We start from the raw sequence: 21,798 nt of genomic DNA, 5'->3' as shown, positions 1-21,798 counted from the left end.
TGCTGCCAGCGTCCTAGGTATCAACCAATATTATTATTATTATTATTATTATTATTATTATTATTATTATTATTATTATTATTATTATTATTATCATCTCTTGTATTTATTAAACATGAAACTCAGTCAACTGAACATTTAAAAATGCATCACAAATACCATTGACTGGTGCTAATGGTTGATACGGGTTGCTGCCAGCGTCCTAGGTATCAACCAATATTATTATTATTATTATTATTATTATTATTATTATTATTATTATTATTTAATCTTTAGTGAGATTCACAGCCTTTGAGGCTGGTTAATAGCTCAGCAGCTCGAGTCCTAACCAAGGACCTAGGAACTGTTAAGGTATCGTCGGAGGATGTAAGCTGTTCCGAGTAAGGTGGTTTTTTGTAGAGTCAAATTGTTCAAGTCCGGCAAATTTAGAATTTCTAAATAGTGGGGTAGCCCTTTGGGTATTGCTCCGAGGGCTCCAATTACAATCGGGACAACACACGATTTCTTTTTCCACAGTCGCTCAACTTCAATTTGTAAGTCCCGGTACTTTGTGATTTTTTTCTTGCTGCTTATCTTCAATCCGTGCATCACCAGGTATTGCAATGTCAATGAACCATACTTTTTTCTTTTCAACTATTGTTATGTCAAGTGTGTTGTCCCAAGAATTGTTCCAATAAGAAGAGGGTTGGCCTTGGATGAATCTCCATTGTAAGGTGACGTCAAGGCCAAAGACCAAGATCTTGACATGGGGGGGGAAAAATGGCGTCCAATCTCGGCAGCCGTTAAGACCGCTGTGGACTTCATGCTGGCTGTGGAATTCTGGGAGTTGAAGTCCACAAGTCTTTAAAGTTGCCAAGGTTGGAGATCCACGGGTGGAACTGAGACCATGGGCTAAATCGCCACTAGGCTCTGTTGGCTTCGGTCAACATCTGTATCAACAAGGTGTGCTTTTCTCGTTCACCACCTGCGTATTCTCAGCCCAGGGGAAAAAAAATTTACTGCTACAAGAGATTAAACTCGTATTTCACAGTTGCCGAAGCTGGTGGGGTTTCTGCTTATATATATTCTGAACGGCGGTTTAACTCTGCTCTCCAATCAATATGATGAATGCTTCTTTTAAGGGAAGTAGCCAAAACAATTTTTTAAAACCAGAGGCAGCCTCCGTCGTTCATTCCGACAGCGGGGCAGATAAACATCTTGAGGTCACCATTCCCAAGTCTTTTAAAAACTATCCAGAGGATTTTGCTGTCCATCAGCACAAGAAAAAAATAATAATAATAAATACATATTTTTTTATTTTTATTTTTTTAAATTTGATTTATGTGCCGCCCTTCTCCGGAGACTCAGGGCGGCTTACAACGCACTAAGCAATAGCCTTCATCCTTTTGTATATTTATACAAAGTCAGCTTATTGCCCCCACAAACTGGGTCCTCAATTTACCTACCTTAGAAAGGATGGAAGGCTGAGTCAACCTTGAGCCTTGGCGAGATTCGAACCTGCAGTAATTGCAGGCAGCTGGTCTTAATAACCAGCTTAATAACAGGGTGCCTTAGACCACTGTACTACCAAGGCTCTTATTTTGGCTTGTTATGGCTCACTTCCCCGCCACTTCAGACCTTATTACCAGGGGTGGGCTTCAAATATTTTAGCAAGGGGTTCTCTGCCCGATTGCTGAGAGGGCGTGGCTGTGGTGGGCGTGGCCTAGTTGGCCTCCTGCACCACGGCGGGGGGGGGGCGTTTTTGCCCTCCCCGGGCTTCGGGGGCTTTACTTGAGCCTCTGGGAGGGTGAAAACAGCCTCCCCAGGCTCCGAAGGCCCTCTGGAGGTTGGAAACGGGCTTGTTTCCGGCCTCCAGAGGGCCTCCAAAGCCTGGGGAGGCCGTTTTTGCCTACCAGAACTAGCCTACCAAAAGTTTGGGAGTTTCCGGCCTTCCCGAACTTCTGGTAGGCCCGTTTTTTGCCCTCCCTGAGCCTCCGCACGCGCCCTACACTTACCTGCGTCCAAAACAGGCCGCGTGGTCACTCCTGGGAGGGGCGGAGTGGGGTGGGCGGGGCCAGCCAGGAGTGGGATTTGGGGGTTCTCCGAACTGCACAGAATCTTAGCTAGAGGTTCTCCCGAACCCCTGCGAACCCGCAGCAGCCCACCCCCCCCCCTGCTTACGACGGCTTAGCGGGACTTCCGAGTCTGCCCGACGACAACCGCATCTGAATTACATCTGGAACGTTCTTTGAGCGGAGTCTCTGCTCTGCAACCAAGTTCAGGGTTTTTTTGGGGGGGGGTTGTTTGGGGGGGGGGTTTGGCCCTTTTGAACAATGCTAAGAATGACAGCTCAGGGTGTTTATTCAAGGAAATGAGCCTGACAGCTGATTGTCTAAATGGGCCCTGCATGGGGCTTACTACCCTTGAAAAAGTTCCCAGCGGTTGCAACCGAGCAAAATGTGAACTGCTCAGCACTTAACTACCCGAGAGCACGAGGGATTATACCATGCCTGAATTGTAAAAAAAGAAAAAAAGAAAAATCTATTCCCGGTTGCCAGTTGCTTCCCAGGCTCAGTGGAGAGGGTTGGTGGTAACCTTTCAAAGCCTGAAACTCTTGCAGAGGTGGTTTGCCAAGGGACCTCCCCTCTCCCTTTATTGTGAAACTGGCTAGTGATTAGGAATAGCAGGAGGGCTCTTGTGCATTTGCCCTTCCCTTCTGGAGGTTCACTTCCCGAAAACAAGCTGTTTTTGCCTTGTTCCCAAGCCCTTCGGGAATTTCCTTAGCCCCCCCACCTCTCCCTCCCTCTTTCTTCTCTCTCTCCTCTCTCCTCTCTTCTGTCTTTCTCTTCTTTCTCTCTTTCTCTCTCTCTTTCCTCTTTCTCTCTCTTTCTCTCTCTCTTTCTCTCTCTCTTTCTCTCCCCCTTTCCCTCTCCTTCCCTTTCCCCTCTCTCTCTTTCTCTCTCTCTCTTTCTCTCTCTCTTTCTCTCCCCCTCTCTTTCCCTCTCCTTCCCTTTTCCCTTTTTCTCTGTCTCTCTCTTTTTCTTTTTCTTTTTCTTTCTCTTTCTCTTTCTCTCTTTCTCTTTCTCTCTCTTCTCTCTCTTTCTCTCTCTCTTTCTCTCTCTTTCACTCCCTCCCTCTCCTTCCCTTTTCCCTCTTTCTCTGTCTCTCTCTCTTTCTCTCCTCTCTGTTTTTCTTTCTATTTCTCTCTCGCTCACTCACTCGCTCTGCCTCTCTCTTTTCCCTTTTCTCTTTTCCTCTCCCTCTCTTTTCCCTCTTTCTCTGCCTTTCTCGCTCTCTCTCTGTTTTTCTCTCTATTTCTCTCTCTTTCTCTCTCTCTCTCTCACTCTTCTTTCCCCCTCTCCTTTACCACTCGCTCGCTCTGCCTCTCTCTTTTCCCTTTTCTCTTTTCCTCTCCCTCTCTTTTCCCTCTTTCTCTGCCTTCCTCTCTCTCCCTTTCTCTCTCTCTCTCTCTCTCTCTGTTTCTAAAAGTGCAGCTTCTTGGGGAAGTATTGATTCTTCATTTTAGTCTCACTGACAAACCTTTTATATTCTGCCTTGGTTTGAAATGCGGCTGGCTGCCCTGAGCGCCCGTCAGAACAAAAAGACAGGGTATCGATCAGTTGGGATCAATCAACTAAATGGCGAATGAGCGAAGGGGGGGGGGAGGAGGCTTGAAGAAGGTGACCACTTGAATTATGTGATGTAAATATTTCATGTATCACGGCAACCAAGGAATCCGAAGAATGAACCTCATGAGAATTCCCGTAAAGGAAGCCAGATCGTTCTGATAGAAGAGAATATTTGTAGCTCAGGGCTGAACAGTGAGGTCCTTGGTACTCTCTGTGCTTGGTGGTTTTCTTGCAGACGTTTCATGACCCAACTAGGTAATGTCATCAGTGCTAGAGTGGGGTGGAGTTTGCAGAGAGGAGGAGGAAGACAAGGACAGTCAGGTCCTTGGTGTTCGCTGTGCTTGGTTGTTTTCTTGCAGACATTTCATGACCCAACTAGGCAACATCATCAGTGCTAGAAGGGAGTGGGGATTGAAGGGAGGAGAAGGAGGACTGTGGTAGTATCTGGGCTTGGTGATTTCCTTGCAGATGTTTCATTACCCAACTGAGTAACATCATCAGTGCTAGAAGGGAGTGGTGCTAATAAATCGAATAAGCAAACCCTGCTCCCTTCTAGCACTGATGATGTTACCTACTTTGGTAATGAAACGTCAAGCTCAGAGAGCACCAACGACCCCGCAGATAGTTCTGCTTTTACCGACAAAGATCCATCCCGCTTCATGCCTTCCATACCAGTGGCCAAGATCTGGTTTCCTTCTCCCCAAATGCCAAGGTTATGCAAATTGCAGAAAGGTGGGTGACCCAAAAGTTCCTCCCAAGTCTGTTATTCGGTTATTTAAAAGAGGGATTTTGGAGAAGCCAACTGCCATCCTGCAAAAAAGCCAAAAAGTCCAAAAATACCGGAGAAGAATCTTCGGTAGCTGCCTCTTCTCGTTAATTGGGCCAGTTATTTTGCATCCTTCGCTGCAACTCGATGTGACGCACATTGGCACCATGGGCTCAAGGCTTGGAGGCTGTTTTGCTGTTATTTTTGTTGTCCTTTTTTCTTCTCAAAGCACGGTGGCTCAGCAATGTTCTTTTGGAACATTCCTCTCATAGGCTGGTTCCACCAAGTCAACATTTCTCTCTCTCTCTCTTTCTCTTTCTCTCTTTTCAAAATCAAATCTCCCTGTAATTATTGTAATGTTCCTTTGGCTGAGGGATGGAGTGACCTTTTGCAAAATCCACCCAGCTGCTGTGAGCCTGTTGGAATAAGAGTTCCACATCAAGAAGGCTTGGGGTGATCCGGCTGACTTTCGAGTTGTCCAGAGACTAAAAGACCCATCTTGCAAGTCGGGTTCTGCAAGATTTCATCTCGAATGACAAATCCCCACTTAGGTGCCCTTTTTCAAGAGGCAACTGGGCTTTCTTGGAAGATGTTTCGCTTCGCACCCAAGAAGCTTTTTCAGTTCTGACTGGATGGTGGGGAATGGAAGGTTTTAGTCGTTCAGTCAGAGCTGAAGAAGATAAAAGATAGTAGAAGACTGATGATAGATAGATAGATAGATAGATAGATAGATAGATGACAGAAGATAGAAGATAATAGAAGACAGATGATAAATAGATAGATAGACAGATAGATAGATAGATGACAGAAGATAGAAGATAATAGAAGACATGATAGATAGATAGATAGATAGATAGATAGATAGATAGATAGATAGATAGATGACAGAAGATAGAAGATAATAGAAGACAGATGATAAATAGATAGACAGATAGACAGATAGATAGATAGATGACAGAAGATAGAAGATAATAGAAGACATGATAAATAGATAGATAGATGATAGAAGATAGAAGATAATAGAAGACATGATAAATAGATAGATTAGATAGATAGATAGATAGATAGATAGATAGATGACAGAAGATAGAAGTAATAGAAGACATATAGGTAGGTAGGTAGATAGGTAGGTAGGTACATTGATGATAGATAGATAGATAGATAGATAGATAGATAGATAGATGACAGAAGATAGAAGATAATAGAAGACAGATATAGATAGGTAGGTACGTAGATGATAGATAGATAGATAGATAGATAGATAGATAGATAGATAGATGCATACAGCATGTGTATATGTGTGTTATGTTTGTGTATGGCTAGATGTATACTTTCCTTCAAGAGCAGGCAACAGAATTTCATTTTTAATGTGTGCCAGTGTGCTCACAATAAAAAGGGACAATAAAGGTTACCTTATCGTATCAATAAGTTCCTCCCTTTACAATCTAAGAAACCAGGGAGAGTCAGACCCAGATCAAATGATGTTATGGGACTCAGAAGGTTTTATCTTCCCAGCTGCCACTCTCCTCTTAAGATTTGTACAGTGGTCCTTTAAGGAAAGCTTTAAAAGTTTAGCTATGCCAGCAGGATCTTGGCCAGGATTATTTATACCCTCCCTGGATTGTTAAAGGATTTCAAGTGTTTTTGTATTTCCCTAGCAATGTATAAAATCCAAAGAAGGAATACTTTCCTTCTTAGGATTTTTTTGGTTGTTGTTGTTATGATGTGTTGCTAATCCTTCTTGCCTGCTGCCTTAAGTGGTTTGCAATTAGGCAATCTTACAAATGGAATAAATGAGCAAAAATTAACCAGCGTAGGAACTGGGAGCGATTAGGATACGAAGTTTGATAAATTAATACGGGTAAAATAAGTCCAAGCCTTATGTAAGAGAATAAATAAAATCATCAGCTTTCGTAAATCAGAAATGGTGGGAAACAACTCTGGTTCTCGCCAGCTGGCAATCCAGGGCTGATAATGGTTGAGGAGAATTGCATTTTGATATATTTCTAAGAAGCAATGGATGGAAACTAATCAAGGAGAGAAACAACCTAGAACTAAGGAGAAATTTCCTGACAATGAGAACAATTAATCAGTGGAACGGATTGACTCCAGAAGTTTTGGGTGCTCCATCACTGGAGGTTTTCAAGAAGAGATTGGATAGACATTTGTCTGAAATGGTATAGGATCTCCTGGTTGAGCAGGGGATTGGACAAAGAAGATCTCCAAGGGCCCTTCCAACTCTGTCATTCTGTTAGAGCCATCAAGTTGATTTCAGATGCTCTCCCAAACTGTGTATAACATAAAGCTGAACAAGCACTCCAGAAGATAGTCTTAAAATACAGAAGGATCTTGGACAAACTTGAACATTGGGCGCTATCTAACAAAATGAAATTCAATGGTGAAAAAGGAAGGTTCTACATTTAGGCAAGAAAAACAAAAATGCACAGGTATAGTATATGTGGTACCTTGCTCAATAGTAGTAACTGGGAGAGGGATCTTGGAATCCTAGTGGACAACCATTTAAATAGGAGCCAGCCGTGTGCAGCAGCTGCCAAAAAAACCCCAACACAGTTCTGGGCTGCATAAACAGAGGGATAGAATCAAGATCACATGAAGTGTTAAGATCACTTTATAAGGCCTTGGTAAAGCCACACTTGGAATCCTGCATCCAGTTTTGGTCACCACAATATAAAAAAGATGTGGAGACTCTAGAAAGAGTGCAGAGAAGAGCAACAAAGAGGATTAGGGGACTAGAGGCTAAAACATATGAAGAACTGTTTCAGGAACTGAGTATGTCTAGTTTAATGTAGAGAAGGACTAGGGGAGGCATGATAGCAGTCTTCCAATATCTCAGGGGCTGCCACAAAGAAGAGGGAATCAAGCTATTTTCCAAAGCACCTGAGGGCAGGACAAGAAGCAATGGGTGGAAACTCATCAAGGAGAGAAGCCACTTGGAACTAAGGAGGAATTTCCTGACAGTGAGAACAATTAACCAGTGGAACAACTTGCCTCCAGAAATTGTGAATGCTCCAACACTGGAAGTTTTTAAGAAGAGGTTGGATAACCATTTGTCTGAAGTGGTGTAGGGTTTCCTGCCTAAGCAGGGGGTTGGACTAGAAGACCTCCAAGGTCCCTTCCAACTCTGTTATTCTATTCTATTGTAAGCCTGCTGCAGAGATGTTTTTATGATGGTTCAACCTGTTTTCTCCAACCAACGCTTGGTGGGTTTGTTGATGGAACAAAGCATGTTTCTTTTTTTTTTCCCCTTAGGAATGTGAGTATGTGTGTGTGAAGAGGTGGTGCAGATCAATATTCATTACACAACCGGATCAATGTCGGGCCGTAGGGTAGCTTCGCAGGGTTCACTGGACTAAATCACTTGTTTTGCTAAAAGAGAGCACCCAGGCTGGCTCTGTGTGGTAGGAAGAATAACAGCCGCAGCTCAACGAGCCCAGAAAACATTCTGCGCTTCGTGGTTATCGATTTATTTGCAGGAGAAAGAAAATATTAGCAGGGTGGAAAGATCCTTAAGGAGGTAGAGATCTGAAGAGTAGAAACTCCACACAAAAAAGAAAGAAAGAAAGAAAAAGAAAGAAAGAAAGAAAGAAAGAAAGAAGAAAGGAAAGAAAGAAGGAAGGAAGGAAGGAAAGAAGGAAAGAAGGAAAGAAGGAAAGAAGAAAGGAAAGAAAGAAGGAAGGAAGGAAAGAAGGAAAGAAAGAAAGAAGGAAAGAAAGAAAGAGAAAGAAGGAAGGAAAGAAGGAAAGAAAGAAAGAAAAAGAAGGAAAGAAAGAAAAAGAAAGAAAGAAGGAAGGAAGGAAAGAAGGAAAGAAAGAAAGAGAAAGAAAGAAAGAAAGAAAGAAAGAGTCAGATCTGAAACCTGCAATGGGAAGGGAACTAGGTGACCTAAATAACAGGTTTGTAATTACTCTCCAAAAAATGCATTGTTCATCAGTTTGGGTGTTTGAGTAACACTTTGGCAAGAAAATGACAGCAGTCATTTTCTCAGGGGCTGCCACAAAGAAGAGGGAGTCAAGTTATTCTCCAAAGCACCTGAGGGCAGGACAAGAAGCGATGGGTGGAAACTAATCAAGGAGAGAAACAACCTAGAACTAAGGAGAAACTTCCTGACAGAACCATTAACCAGTGGAATGACTTGCCTCCAGAATGGACAGCACCCAGGACATAGATTAAGTCCAAGATTAATATCAAACCAACGATCAAGTAGACAGTAAACCAGTCAAGGAACTGCCAAACAAGCCAACAGTAAACAGCCCAGCCAAAGACCCTCTAAGACTACTTGAGGGCAAGCCATTAGAATAGAAACTGAGAGTAATCCCCACACCCTGTTAGCAGTGATGATATTCCCTAGTTGGGTCATGAAATGTCTGCAAGAAAACAATCAGATCCAAATCCCAGGGATACAGACTAAATTGGGAACTAAAAGATAAACCGAGAGATAGAGTTCAGCAAGACTCTACAGTTCGCAAAAATACTTCTTCTTCTTCTTCTTCTTCTTCTTCTTCTTCTTCTTCTTCTTCTTCTTCTTCTTCTTCTTCTTCTTCTTCCTCTTCCTCTTCCTCTTCCTCCTCCTCCTCCTCCTCCTCCTCCTCCTCCTCCTCCTCCTCCTCCTCCTCTTCACAAGTTTCTTGGATCCTCATAAGATAATAATCATAAGATCCTCATAGTTGTCGTCGTCTTCTTCTTCTCCTTCTCCTCCTCCTCCTCCTCCTCCTCCTCCTCCTCCTCCTCCTTCTTCTTCTTCTTCTTCTTCTTCTCCTTTTTCTTCTTCTTCTTCCCCTTCCCCTTCCCCTTCCCCTTCCTCCTCTTCCTCCTCCTCCTCTTCCTCCTCCCCACAAACTCCATTCTGGTGATGTTACCTAGTTTGGGAAATGAAACGTCAACAAGAAAACAACCCAGCTCAGAGAGCACCAAGGACCCCCCAGTCCTGCTCTTCCTCTTCTTCTTCCCCCACCCTGCAAACCCCATTCCCTTCTACTACTGATGATGTTACCTAGTTTAGTACTGAAATGTCTGTAGGAAAATCACCAAGTCAGAGAGTACCAAGGACACCTCTTTTCAACCCTGAGCTACAAATATTTTCTTTATTGGTACCATTCTCGCCTTCAGAGGCCCCCCACCACAATAGAGTAGGACCCCCGAGAATTGGAGGCCAGTGCTGACAGTCCCTTCCTTCCTTCCTTCCTTCCTTCCTTCCTTCCTTCCTTCCTTCCTTCCTTCCTTCCTTCCTTCCTTCCTATACATACATACATACATATTTTATTTATTTATTTAATTTGTCAAACATGTACAAGATAACAGGTATAAGTATAAACATGGACATGAACATAGGAAATCAGTAGAAATAAATGGGGACAGTAGGACAGGGACGGTAGGCACGCTGGTGTGCTTATGCACGCTCCCTTTACGGACCTCTTAGGAATGGGGTGAGGTCAACAGTAGACAGTTTAAGGTTAAAGTTATGGGGGTTTGGGGCAGGGGTGTGTTCCAGGGGTGAAATCCAGCAGGTTCTAACAGGTTCGGGAGAACCCGTAGCGGAAATTTTGGGTAGTTTGGCGAACCAGCACGGTAGACGGTTTGAGGTTGAAGGCTGTAACAACAGAGTCGGGTAGAGCATTCCAGGCATTGACCACTCTGTTGCTGAAGTCATATTTTCTACAATCGAGTTTGGAGCGGTTTACCCTGAGTTCGTATCGATTGTTTGCCCATGTGTTATTGCGGTTGAAGCTGAAGTAGTCGTTGACAGGTAGGACATCGTAGCAGACGATTTTGTGTACTATGCTTAGGTCAGACTGTAGGTGGCAGTTCCAGGTTGTCCAGGCCCAACATTTCGAGCCTGGTGGCATAAGGGATTCTGTTGTGAGCAGAGGAGTTGAGCACTCGTGAAATATACATACATACATTGCTCTTTGCAACCTTCTGATAATTTTGAAACACCGAGAGTGCTTCAACCCCATGAAAAGAGCAAACCATTAGCAATTTGCTCTCGGTCTTACAATAAACCGGTCACCGCACCGCACCGGCTCGGAGTGGACCGCTATTCCACTTAACGGCCGACTGGCGAAGATGCTATTTGACATCTGCACGGAAAGGTGGCTCGTGTCACAGCACTTGATTCCACCCAATGCAGCAATGCATCACCGAACCCACTAATAAAAACCTCCAGACATTTGCTGTCAGGCTTAACTCCGGAAGGATGAAAAGCAAGCTGGGAGAAAAACGCCTGTGTTTATGGGCAGGGACAATTTCCCGAAGCGTGTCTTGTTTTTTTTTTTTTTGTTTTTTTTTAAATCATGTTCTGGATCCAATCCTTTTTCGTCTGTCTGCCTCTCTGTCCCTTTTTTTTTAAAAAAAAAAAAACCCCAACCACGACAGTCATTTGCTTACACGGTAGCCGAGCTGACACATAATTAAAACAAGAAATCAATGGACTAATGAAATCCATCTGGCTGTTCGCCTTTTTTTGATTTATCTTGCTCCCGGCTCGTTCAGCCAGGTGATGAGAAGTTCCTAGCAAGACGGATGAGCATGAAGTTTTGGGCCTGGAGGACATCTGGATGAGCAATCGGAATCCTATCGGGAGTGAAAAAAAAACCAGGGCGACGTTGCTGTCAATAGGACCACGTGGCTGATTTCTTTAAACAATTTAATGGGAAGGATCTTCAATTTATGCTCGCTTCTCCCTGCAAGAGGCTCAAGGCATCATAGCTCCCTAAATCTGGGATTTGTTGAGGTTAGGGGGGAAAAAGCTGAGGTGGCGCAGTGGTTAAGAGTGCAGTACTGCAGCTACTTCAGCTGACTGCTAGCTCAGCAGATCAGCGGATCAAATCTCACCGGCTCAAGGTTGACTCAGCCTTCCATCCTTCCGAGGTGGGTAAAATGAGGACCCAGATTGTTGGGGGAAATATGCTATTTAGTATACAGTCTTTGGTGTAAGCCGCCCAGAGTCCTCGGAGAGTGGGCGGCATAGAAATATGATAGATAGATAGATAGATAGATAGATAGATAGATAGATAGATAGATAGATAGATAATAGATAGATAGATAGATAGATAGATAGATAGATAGATAGATAGATAGATGATAGATAGATAGATAGATAGATAGATGATAGATAGATAGATAGATAGATAGATAGATAGATAGATAGATAGATAGATAGATAGATAGATAAATGAAGAAGAAATGACTGATGTCGTTTAATAGGTTCAGTGGTCAAAGGCAGATCTGTATCTGTGGCTCAGATTTATTCCCAATGCGCCAGCCCAAAAAAAAAACCAGACATTTTTCCACTGTTCAACTGTGGGGTCCTTGGTGCTCTCTCAGCTGGGTGGTTTTCTTGCAGACATTTCATGACCCAACTAGGTAACATCATCAGTGCTAGAAGGGAGTGGAGTTTGTGGAGAGGAGGAGGAGGAGGAGGACGACGACTGTGGAGTCAATGATGCTGTGGGGTCAATTAGGGGAAAGGAGGAGGAGGAAGAGGAGTGGGGTGGAGTGTCCTTGGTGGTTCTCAACTATATAATAATAAGATATCCATTCTCTCCTAGAACTGATGACGTTATCTAGTCAGGTAATGAAACATCTGTAAGAAAACCACCAAGTCCAGAGCTCCACCAAGGAGCCGATAGTTCAACCCTGAGCTACAAATATTCTTTTCTATCGGTAGTTTGTACAACATTGTGCAACATATGGACGATACCAGTTTATTTATCCCTGCTGAAGCAAACACTCATCTCTGACACACAAGCGGTTATCTTTGACCCACCTAAAATCTAAAGGCTCTCTATCCCGACAACCACCGTATTTAGATACGCGAGCAAAGAGAAATCAAACTTTATCTACAATAAAATGTGAAGACAATTGAATTTCCAGCCCATTCGATGAAAAAAAAAAAAAACGGGCTTCAAATTAACCAGGTGTGACTTCAATGGCGGATTATAAATCGAAGCCCTGTTGGAATCCTTCCTCTAATTTAGATATTTATCTCTAATTGCCATTTTACTGTTCTTAAGGACAAAACTTTGGCTGCGTTTTTTGCTGGTGGTGCAGTTTGTAGTTCAAGAACAGCCTGGCACTCTCTGTACTGCAGAGGGAGGAATTTTTCTGGTCAATCGGAGGACAATTATTATTATTATTTTTTAACTGTGCCATATTTGAGAATGATAATATTTTGTGGCTTTTAGAGCCAGCAATTCCCAACCAAATGAGACAATAATAAATGATAACCGGTAATCCTCTACTTAGGACCACAAATGAGCCCAAAATGTCCGTTTGCTAATTGAAACAGCAGTTAAGCGATTTTTGCTCCTGAAATGTATTTGAACGTAAGAATTCTGCTCTGTTTTAATACCTTTCTTGCCACCATTGTTTTTTTTTTTTTTTATTTGATTTATATGCCGCCCTTCTCCGGAGACTCAGGGCGGCTTACAATGCGTTAAGCAATAGCCTTCATTCTTTTGTATATTTTATACAAAGTCAGCTTATTGCCCCCACAATCTGGGTCCTCAATTTACCTACCTTAGAAAGGATGGAAGGCTGAGTCAACCTTGAGCCTTGGAGAGATTCGAACCAGCAGAAATTGCAGGCAGCTGTGTTAATAACAGGGTGCATTAACCACTGTACTATCAAGGCTCTGTTGTTAAGCGAATCACTGCAGCTGTTATGTTAGTAACACGGTTGTGAGGTTAAATCTGGCTTCCTTGTGGACTTTGCTTGTCTCTGGCCAAGCGCCTGGATTTTGTTCACATTTTGTTCAATGCTGCAACAGTTGTGAGTGTGACAAATGAGCTTAAGTCCCTTTTTTTCAATGCCATTGTAACTTGAACTGCTGTAACTCGAAAGCTATCTGTCTTTTGCTTACATTCCAGGCCATGCAATCCACCTGTTTTGTCGAGCAGTTCTTTTAGGAGGAAAATAATTTGAAATGGAAAATAGAAAGTGGAATGGGATGGGATAGGATAGGATAGGATAGGATAGGATAGGATAGGATAGGATAGGATAGGATAGGATAGGATAGGATAGAATTCTTTACTGGCCAAGTGTGATTGGACACACAAGGAATTTGTCTTTGGTGCATACGCTCTCAGTGTACATAAAAGAAAAGATACATTCATCAAGAATCATAAGGTACAACACTTCATGGTAGTCATAGGGTACAAATAAGCAATCAGGAAGGAATTGGGGCAGCCCCTGAGATATTGGAAGACTCCCCTCGTCCTTCTTTTCATTAAACTAGACATACCCAGTTCCAGCAACCGTTCTTCGTATGTTTTATCCTCCAGTCCCCTAATCATCTTGGTTGCTCTTCTCTGCACTCTTTCTAGAGTCTCCACATCTTTTTTACATTGTGGCGACCAAAACTGGATGCCGTATTCCAAGTGTGGCCTTACCAAGGCATTACAAAGTGGTATTAACACTTCAAGTGCTCTTGATTCTATCCCTCTGTTTATGCAGCCTAGAACTGTGTTGGCTTTTTTGGCAGCTGCTGCACACGGCTGGCTCATATTTAAGCGATTGTCCACTAGGACTCCAAGATCCCTCTCACAGGTTAAATTATCCCAACTCTTCTATCGGTAAACTGAGATACTGGAAGGAACCTTGTAGGTGATCTGGTCCAACCCCCCGCCCAAGGAGAAGACCTTACACCATTTCTCACAGATGGCTGTCCAGTCTCTTCTTGAAAGCTTCCAGGGATGAAGCTCCCACAACTTCTGAAGGCAACTTCTCTTCCGTGGGTTGATTGTTCCCACTGTCAGAAAATGTCTCCTTATTTCCAGGGTTGAATCTCTCCTTACAGGATATTATTACAGGACTTCTTTCAACAGCTCCAGAAGATTTTTTCAGTATCCACCAAAATTGCCCAGGGCTTGCAAATAAGGCAGGGTGGAGGGGTGTTTTTTTTTTTTTTTTGTTTTGTTTTTTGAGATTCACACTTCCTTAACACTGGCAGCGAAAATATTGGAGCTGTGAATGTTGTTGCTTTTTAATTAAACGGCCTCTTTTCTCATGCTTAACTTCACCTTCTGATATAAACTTTGTCTTCGACACCCTTCCCCCCAGGCGCTCAAGGGCTCCAAGAAGCTGAACCTGACTGTCCATTCGGTGGGTCGCATCCCCGGCGGCTACAGAACCAACCATATCTACACCTGGGTGGACCCTCAAGGCCGGAGGGTCTCTCCCCCAGTCGGCCTGCTCCAGCATCAGAGCAGCTCTTTGTGCAAAGAGAGTGAGAAAAGGAGCCACCTTCAACTTCTGCAGGAAGGGGATGAGAAAAAGGTGAGGACTAGCAGCTCTATTTTCTTACTGCCGTTCTTGTCTTTAGTGCAGGGATGATTAGGGATGTGTGAGTTCCTACTTGCAAACGGATTCAGAACGTCAGTTTAATTGGGGCCTCCAGCAAATGGACTCCTTTGTGCACAAGAGGCTGTTGGACCCTCAAATTTGGGGCGGGGGGAAGTAGGCTTCCCCAGCAGCACGAAGCCGAGTCCTCGTCCCGATAAACCCCTTTTATTTAATTTACAGTGAATTCCTCTCCAGCAAAGTCTTTCCTCTCCCACAGTCTTTCAAGATAGTTCACAATTACCGACCTTTATCAGGCTTGGAGAGTGGCCAGGCCGATATCAATATAAATCGTAATATTTATTTCAGACACCAAGAATGCAGGAATGAACTAATTGTCTCCTGCAAACTCCATTCCCCTTTCGCTCCTCTTTTATTCCCTCTGGGAGGGGCCATTCATCGTCCACCTGTGGCCTTACTCCTGAGTTGACCCTTGTTCTTTAGCTGTTTCCTTTGTCTGGCAACTCTGCACATGCGCACACTGGGAACAGGCTCCAGCTGTTCGTCTGCCTCACTGATGTCTGACTCCAAAGGCAGCTGATAACTGTCAGACGGCCCTGGCCCCCTCTCTGCCTCCGATGTAGAGCCCTCATCAGAGCCTTCCCCACACTCCAGGACTGGCCCATTTTCCTCCTCAACCTCCTCACTGTCCGAATCTGCGGCCAAATCCGCTGGTGGGCCACAATAAGAGGTTGGAATCTTCTCACATTGATACAGAGGTCACCAGTTGCATTGGGCACTTGAAATGGATTTGGATCGGAAATGGAATGTTCCATTTGTCCAAAGGAAATATGGATCACTTTCGTTCTGGAGCACCTCCATGTTCTGCCTAGAAGATATTTGGCGTAGTGCAGAAGGAGGATGTTCATTGATCTGGGGTTGGCTGGATCCCAAGACCCTACAACTCCAACCAGATTGGCCAACAGTGAGAAAGGAAGAGTTCAATATAGTTCAACTCCAGGAAAGTTGGAGACCCCATCTTGTTTTAGGTAAGCTTGGAAAGAGCTCGGGAATTACAGAATAAAAGATATGGAAGGGATCTTTGAAGTCTTCTAGTCCAATCTCCTGTCTGAACAGGAGGAGACCCTATACCATTTCAAACACAGAGTTGTCCAATCTCTTCTTAAAAACTTCTAGTGTTGGAACATTCACAACTTCTGGAGGCAAGTTGTTCCACTGGTTAATTGTTCTCACCGTCAGGAAATTTCTCCTTAGTTCTAAGTTGCTTCTCTCCTTGATTAGTTTCCACCCATTGCTTCTTGTCCTGCCCTCGGGTGCTTTGGAGAATAGCTTGACTCCCTCTTCTTTGGGGCAGCCCCTGAGATATTAGAACACCGCTGACTGATTTTCCTATTACTTACTTGGGCCTGGGTCACAACAGTTAGTCACGTTGGACTATGGTTTCTGTCCCATAGTTTCTGTCCTATCTTGTCTTTTTTTTTTTTTAAAGAACATCTAATTTAATATTAGTGCATTCCACTGGCTGGGTTCAATCCACCTATTTCACCAGATCAATTGCCAAGGTAAAGATTGCAGTTGGACAACCTGCTGAGCTTGGTTAGCATTTCGTGGCTTGGTATGCTGTGGAAATCCATCAGGTTCGATTAGTTTATGATTCAATGGTTATAGAAAAATCAGAGTATGAACTAATATCAGACCCAGGCTAATGATGTTATGAAATGTGGTGAAATTCAATTTTTTTTACTACTGGTTCTGTGGGCGTGGCTTGGTGGGCGTGGTGTGGCTTGGTGGGTGTGGCAGGGGAAGGAAACTGCAAAATCTCCAGTCCCTCCCCACTCCTGGGGGAAGGATACTGCAAAATCCCCATTCCCTCCCCACTCCTGGGGGAAGGATATTGCAAAATCTCCATTCCCACCCCACTCTGGGGCCAGCCAGAAGTGGTATTTGCCGGTTCTCCGAACTACTCAAAATTTTCACTACCGGTTCTCCAGAACTTGTCAGAATCTGCTGGATTTCACCCCTGCTTATGACCATTTCTCACACTTAAGACCATTGTGGTGAAATCCAATTTTTTTTTACTACCAGTTCTGTGGGCGTGGCTTGTGGGTGTGGTGTGGCTTGGTGGGCATGGCAGGGGAAGGATACTGCAAAATCTCCATTCCCTCCCCACTCCTGGGGGAAGGATATTGCAAAATCTCCATTCCCACTCCACTCTGGGGCCAGCCAGAGGCGGTATTTGCCGGTTCTCCGAACTACTCAAAATTTCCGCTACCGGTTCTCCGAACTGCTCAAACTATGAATTGCCTTTGGAGATAGGTGGCTTAAACTTTATAGGTCTTACCCATAAGTAAACACAAGGACTTTTTCTTAAAGTTCGGGATGCTGAATCCAAATCCCTTTGAAAAGAATTTAGATTTCCAACGGGAGCTTTTGCTCACCCTTAAATCAAAATTCCCTTTTTTTTTACCGTTTCAGACGATCCAAGATTATTACGCACATATTTCCCACAAGCACTGATCAATGGGTTTGCTTAAGGTGGATTCAGTCTATTCGGAGTTAACGTTTCGTCAAGGCCCATAAAAGACTCCTTCCTTCTTTTCACTGTATTTCTCATCCCTGTTCCACTGGAACGGCAATAGGATTTTCCAGCCCCGCTTTGGCCAAACAGGCTCTCTGAGACTGAGCTCCCAACTGCAGCGTGACTGATCAGTCGTAAAATGTTTACGGAAGCTGAAATTTTTCAAGCACATTTATAAATCGGTGATAGACAGCAGTTTTTTTTGCTTTTGTTGGAATCCAGGAAAACGAGGTTATAAATAGACGAGAAGTCCTTAAGGTGTCTAACCGCCCAAGTCAGCTTCTGTCTTTAATCATTGTTAACAAAATAACAGAGTTGGAAGGGACCTTGGAGGTCTACTAGTCCAACCCCCTGCTCAAGCAGGAGACCCTATACTATTTCAAGCAAATGGTTGTCCAAATCTCTTGAAAATCTCCAGTGTAGGAGTACCCATAAATTCTGGAGGCAAGCAGTTCCGCTGGTTAATTGTCCCCACTCTCTGGAAATTTCTCCTTAGTTCCAAGTTGCTTCTCTCCTTGATTAGTTTCCATCCATTGCTTCTTGTCTTGCCTTCTGGTGCTTTGGAGAATAGGTGGACCCCCTCTTTCTTTATGGCAGCCCCTCAAATATTGGAAGACTGCTATCCTGTCAGGAATAGAATAGAATGGAATGGAATGGAATGGAATGGAATGGAATGGAATGGAATGGAATAGAGAAGAATAGAATAGAATGGAATGGAATGGAATGGAATGGAATAGAGAAGAATGGAATGGAATGGAATGGAATGGAATGGAATGGAATGGAATGGAATGGAATGGAATGGAATGGAAGAATGGAATGGAATGGAATGGAATGGAATGGAATGGAATAGAGAAGAATAGAATGGAATGGAATGGAATGGAATGGAATGGAATGGAATGGAATGGAATGGAATGGAATGGAATGGAAGAATGGAATGGAATGGAATGGAATGGAATGGAATAGAATAGAATAGAATAGAATAGAATAGAATAGAATAGAATAGAATAGAATAGAATAGAATAGAATAGAATAGAATAATAGGGTTGGAAGGGACCTTGGAGGTCTTCTAGTCCAATGCCCTGCTCAGGCAGGAAACCATCTACCATTTCAGATAAAAGGCTGTCCTATCTCTTCTTAAAAACTTCCAGTGTTGGAGCATTTACAACTTCTGGAGGCCAGTTATTTCACTGATTAATTGTTCTAACTGTCAGGGAATTTCTCCTTAGTTCTAAGTTGCTTCTCTCCTTGATGAGTTTCCACCCATTGCTTCTCATCCTGCCTTCTGGTGCTCTGGAGAATAAGTTGACTCCCTCTTCTTTGGGGCAGCCCCTGAGATATTGGAAGACTGCTATCATGTCTCCCCTCGTCCTTCTTTTCATTAAACTAAACGTACCCAGTTCCTGCAACCATTCTTAGCCTTAGTAACTGTAGAAACAAATCTGAACTGAAAGCTCGTTTCAGGGATCTGTTTAAAGAGAAGGGCAGGCTGTACCCCCCTCCCGAGGGGTGAACCCCCATTGATTAGGGCTGGGTTAGAGTTCAGTTTGAAACAGGTTCCTCTCAAATCAACTCGATAATGAATTTAGCTCGCATTTACCCACAAAAGCAGAGCAGTGTAATATCACTGGGGAAAAGAGGCAAACAGCAAAAAAAAAAAAAAAAAACCTACCCCAACTCTATTTGCGAGCCTCCAATAAAGGCCATTTGCATAATTATGCAGAACTAAATGTATACGTTCCACCAGCCTTCGGAGCAGGAGGGGGAGAGGAAAAAGCCATTAGAAATGGGGAAAGTTGCCTTTCTCTCTCCCCCAGCCTTTCCTTTATTGCCGAGACTCAGCAAGAACATTTAACGGCAAGAAAAGCTTGTGTTTGTCGCGTTGCAAACCAAAGATTGTGCTCTCTCTCTCTCTCTCTCTGTGTGTGTTTGTGAGAGAGAGAGAGAGGGAAGGAGGGAGAGGGAGAGAGAGGGAGAGAGAAAGGGACAGAAAGAGAGCAAGAGTGGGGAGAGAGAGAGAGAGAGAGAGAGAGAAGGACAAAAAGAGAGGGAGAGAGGGAGAGAGAGGGAGAGAAAGAAAGAGAGGGAGGGAGGGGGGACAGAGAAGCAGAGAGAGGGACAGAAAGAGAGGGAGAGAGGGAGAGAAAGAAAGAGAGAGGGAGGGAGAGAAAGAAAGGGAGGGAGGAACAGAAAGAGAGGGAGAGGGGGACAGAAAGGGAGAGAGAGGGACAGAAAGAGAGCGAGAGAGCGAGAGGGAGAGACAGAGAAAGTGGGAGAGAGGGAGAGAGAGAGGAAGAGAAAGAAAGAGAGAAAGAGAGGGGGCAGAAAGAGAGCGAGAGGGAAGACAGAGAAGGAGGGAGAGAGAGACAGGAAGAGAACGAGAGAGAGAGAGAGGGAGAAAGAGAGCAAGAGGGAGAGGGGGGGAGAGAGAGAAAGCGGGAAAGAGAGAAACAAAGAAAGAGGGAGGGAGAAAGAGAAGTGGGGACAGAAAGAGAACAAGAGAGAGAAGGAGGGAGAGAGAGGGGGACAGAAAGAGAGAGAGGGACAGAGAGAAAGAGAGGAGAGAGAGAAATTTGACAGCATCAGCAGGAGCATGACTCAGCAAGACAACTGGAACATATTTGCAAACAAACAAATAAAAGCAAGAATTGATGTCCTTTTCGCAGTTGTTCCTTCAAGGGAAGGACACTCTCCACTGATCGTCTTCCCCATAGTTATTATTGTCTCCTCTTATTCCTGGTTTTTCTCTGATCCTCGTGCCAAGCCTAAAATTATCCCTGGCTCCTGATTTTGGTTTCTACATGTCATCTGCATAACTGTAACCTTGTTGCTGGTATCCTTAAGATTTATATTGACTGTTTCCTAGTATGATTTGATTGCTTATTTGTTCCCCATGACTATCATTAAGTGTTGTACCTTATGATTCTTGACGAATGTATCTTCTCTTTTTATGTACACTGAGAGCTTATGCATCAAGACAAATTCCTTGTATGTCCAATCACACTTGGCCAATAAAGAATTCTATTCTATTCTATTCTATTCTATTCTATTCTATTCTATTCTATTCTATTCTATTCTATTCTATTCTATTCTATTCTATTCTATTCTATCCTTGGTCTCTAAACTAAGCAGTTCTGACTTTTCTTTCGTGGTGGGACTCCAGTACGAATCCGTCTCCTCCCCGCACTCTCAAAAGGGTTTGGACAACAGCTTGTCAGATCCCCCAAATTTTCTCTGTCCCCATCATTTTCCCTTTCTTTTTCCTTTGATCAAGCTAGAGCACCTTGGGGAGAAGAAAGGATTTTCAAGTGAATTTTCAAAGAGGAGACACTGAACAGTTAAAAACAGAAAAGGACCACAAGAATCAGTTCATTCAACCTCAAAGGAAAACCAATATCAGTAAGACGTGACTTTTTGGTCTGTTCTTAAAAGCTTCCAGAGATAGTATAATAGGGTTAGAAAGGACCTTGGAGCAGGGGAGAAATCCAGCAGGTTCCGACAAATTCTGGAGAACCGGTAGCGGAAATTTTGAGCAGTTTGGAGAACCGGCAAATACCCCCTCTGGCTGGTCCCAGAGTGGGGTGGGAATGGAGATTTTGCAGGATCCTTCCCCCAGGAGTGGGGTGGGAATGGGTATTTTGAAGTATCCTTCCCCTGGAGTAGTGTCTGTCTTGTTGGGTTGCAGAACCAAGCCAGACAGTTATGGAGGTGCAGATGACAGACTCAATAGTTCCTCTGTAGAACTGGATCAGCAGCTCCTTGGGCCGTTTGAGCTTCCTGAGTTGGCGCAAAAAGAACATTCTTTGTTGTGCTTTTCTGATGACGTTTTTGATGTTAGGTGTCCGTTTTAAGTCTTGAGATATGATAGAACCTAGAAACCTGAAGGTTGGACAACGGTTTGCCTGGAATGGTGTAGGGTCTTCTGCTTGACCAAGGTTTAGAAGACCTCCAAGGTTTCTCCCAACCCTGTTATTCTGTATTCTGATTTCCAAGGCAAGTAGAAAAGAAACAAAGAAGCCTCCATAAGCCATCTGGCCACAGGATATTTCACAACACGTGCTAAATCTATCTCAATGTGCTTAGTGTATTTGTACACAGAGGAGTCTATCTCCATGCATTTAGCGCTGATTGCCTCGGCTGAACAGCGGAAGGTCAGAGTAACCGGTAACCTCCAATTATTCTGTCCTTCCAACGTGAAGAACTGTTCTGTCTATTTTTCTCAGGTTCGCTTCATCAGGAGCGCTAAATCGTTCAAGGGGGAGTGTTAATGGAAACGCTCGCTGTGCCAAAAGGGCAAATCAGCCCACAGGCTCGGATGGAAGCCGGATATCTTTGGAATCTATTCATCTGGTCCCCTTCCAGAACCCGTTCCTTTTCTCTGTCGTATCTGGCAGGCCACCGCTACATATTTCAGTGATCGGGGAGACAAGGTTGTGCCTCTGAAGCTGGCCCTTGGCATCTTGAGATGTCATCCAGCCAATTTATCTGACTGCTGCTGTCTTTTAAAGCCCCAAATTCAGCTGCACCCT

The 21,798-nt window shown here is 43.8% G+C and overlaps 1 protein-coding gene across 1 annotated transcript in view; it reads left to right on the top strand.

Annotated features, from left to right (window-relative positions):
* Positions 1–21,798, top strand: part of WHRN (whirlin) — a 77,639-nt gene that overhangs the window by 13,108 nt on the left and 42,733 nt on the right. Inside the window, exon 3 of the mRNA XM_070955896.1 lies at positions 14,455–14,670. Within this exon, the coding sequence (XP_070811997.1) occupies positions 14,455–14,670 (216 nt within the window). The remainder of the gene's footprint in view (positions 1–14,454; positions 14,671–21,798) is intronic.

The sequence above is a fragment of the Pituophis catenifer genome, unplaced genomic scaffold (assembly GCF_029215685.1).
Source record: "Pituophis catenifer annectens isolate HBS135680 unplaced genomic scaffold, rPitCat1.0.hap2 SCAF_17, whole genome shotgun sequence".
Lineage (NCBI taxonomy): Eukaryota > Metazoa > Chordata > Lepidosauria > Squamata > Colubridae > Pituophis > Pituophis catenifer.
This window is presented reverse-complemented; position numbering and strand designations above follow the sequence as displayed.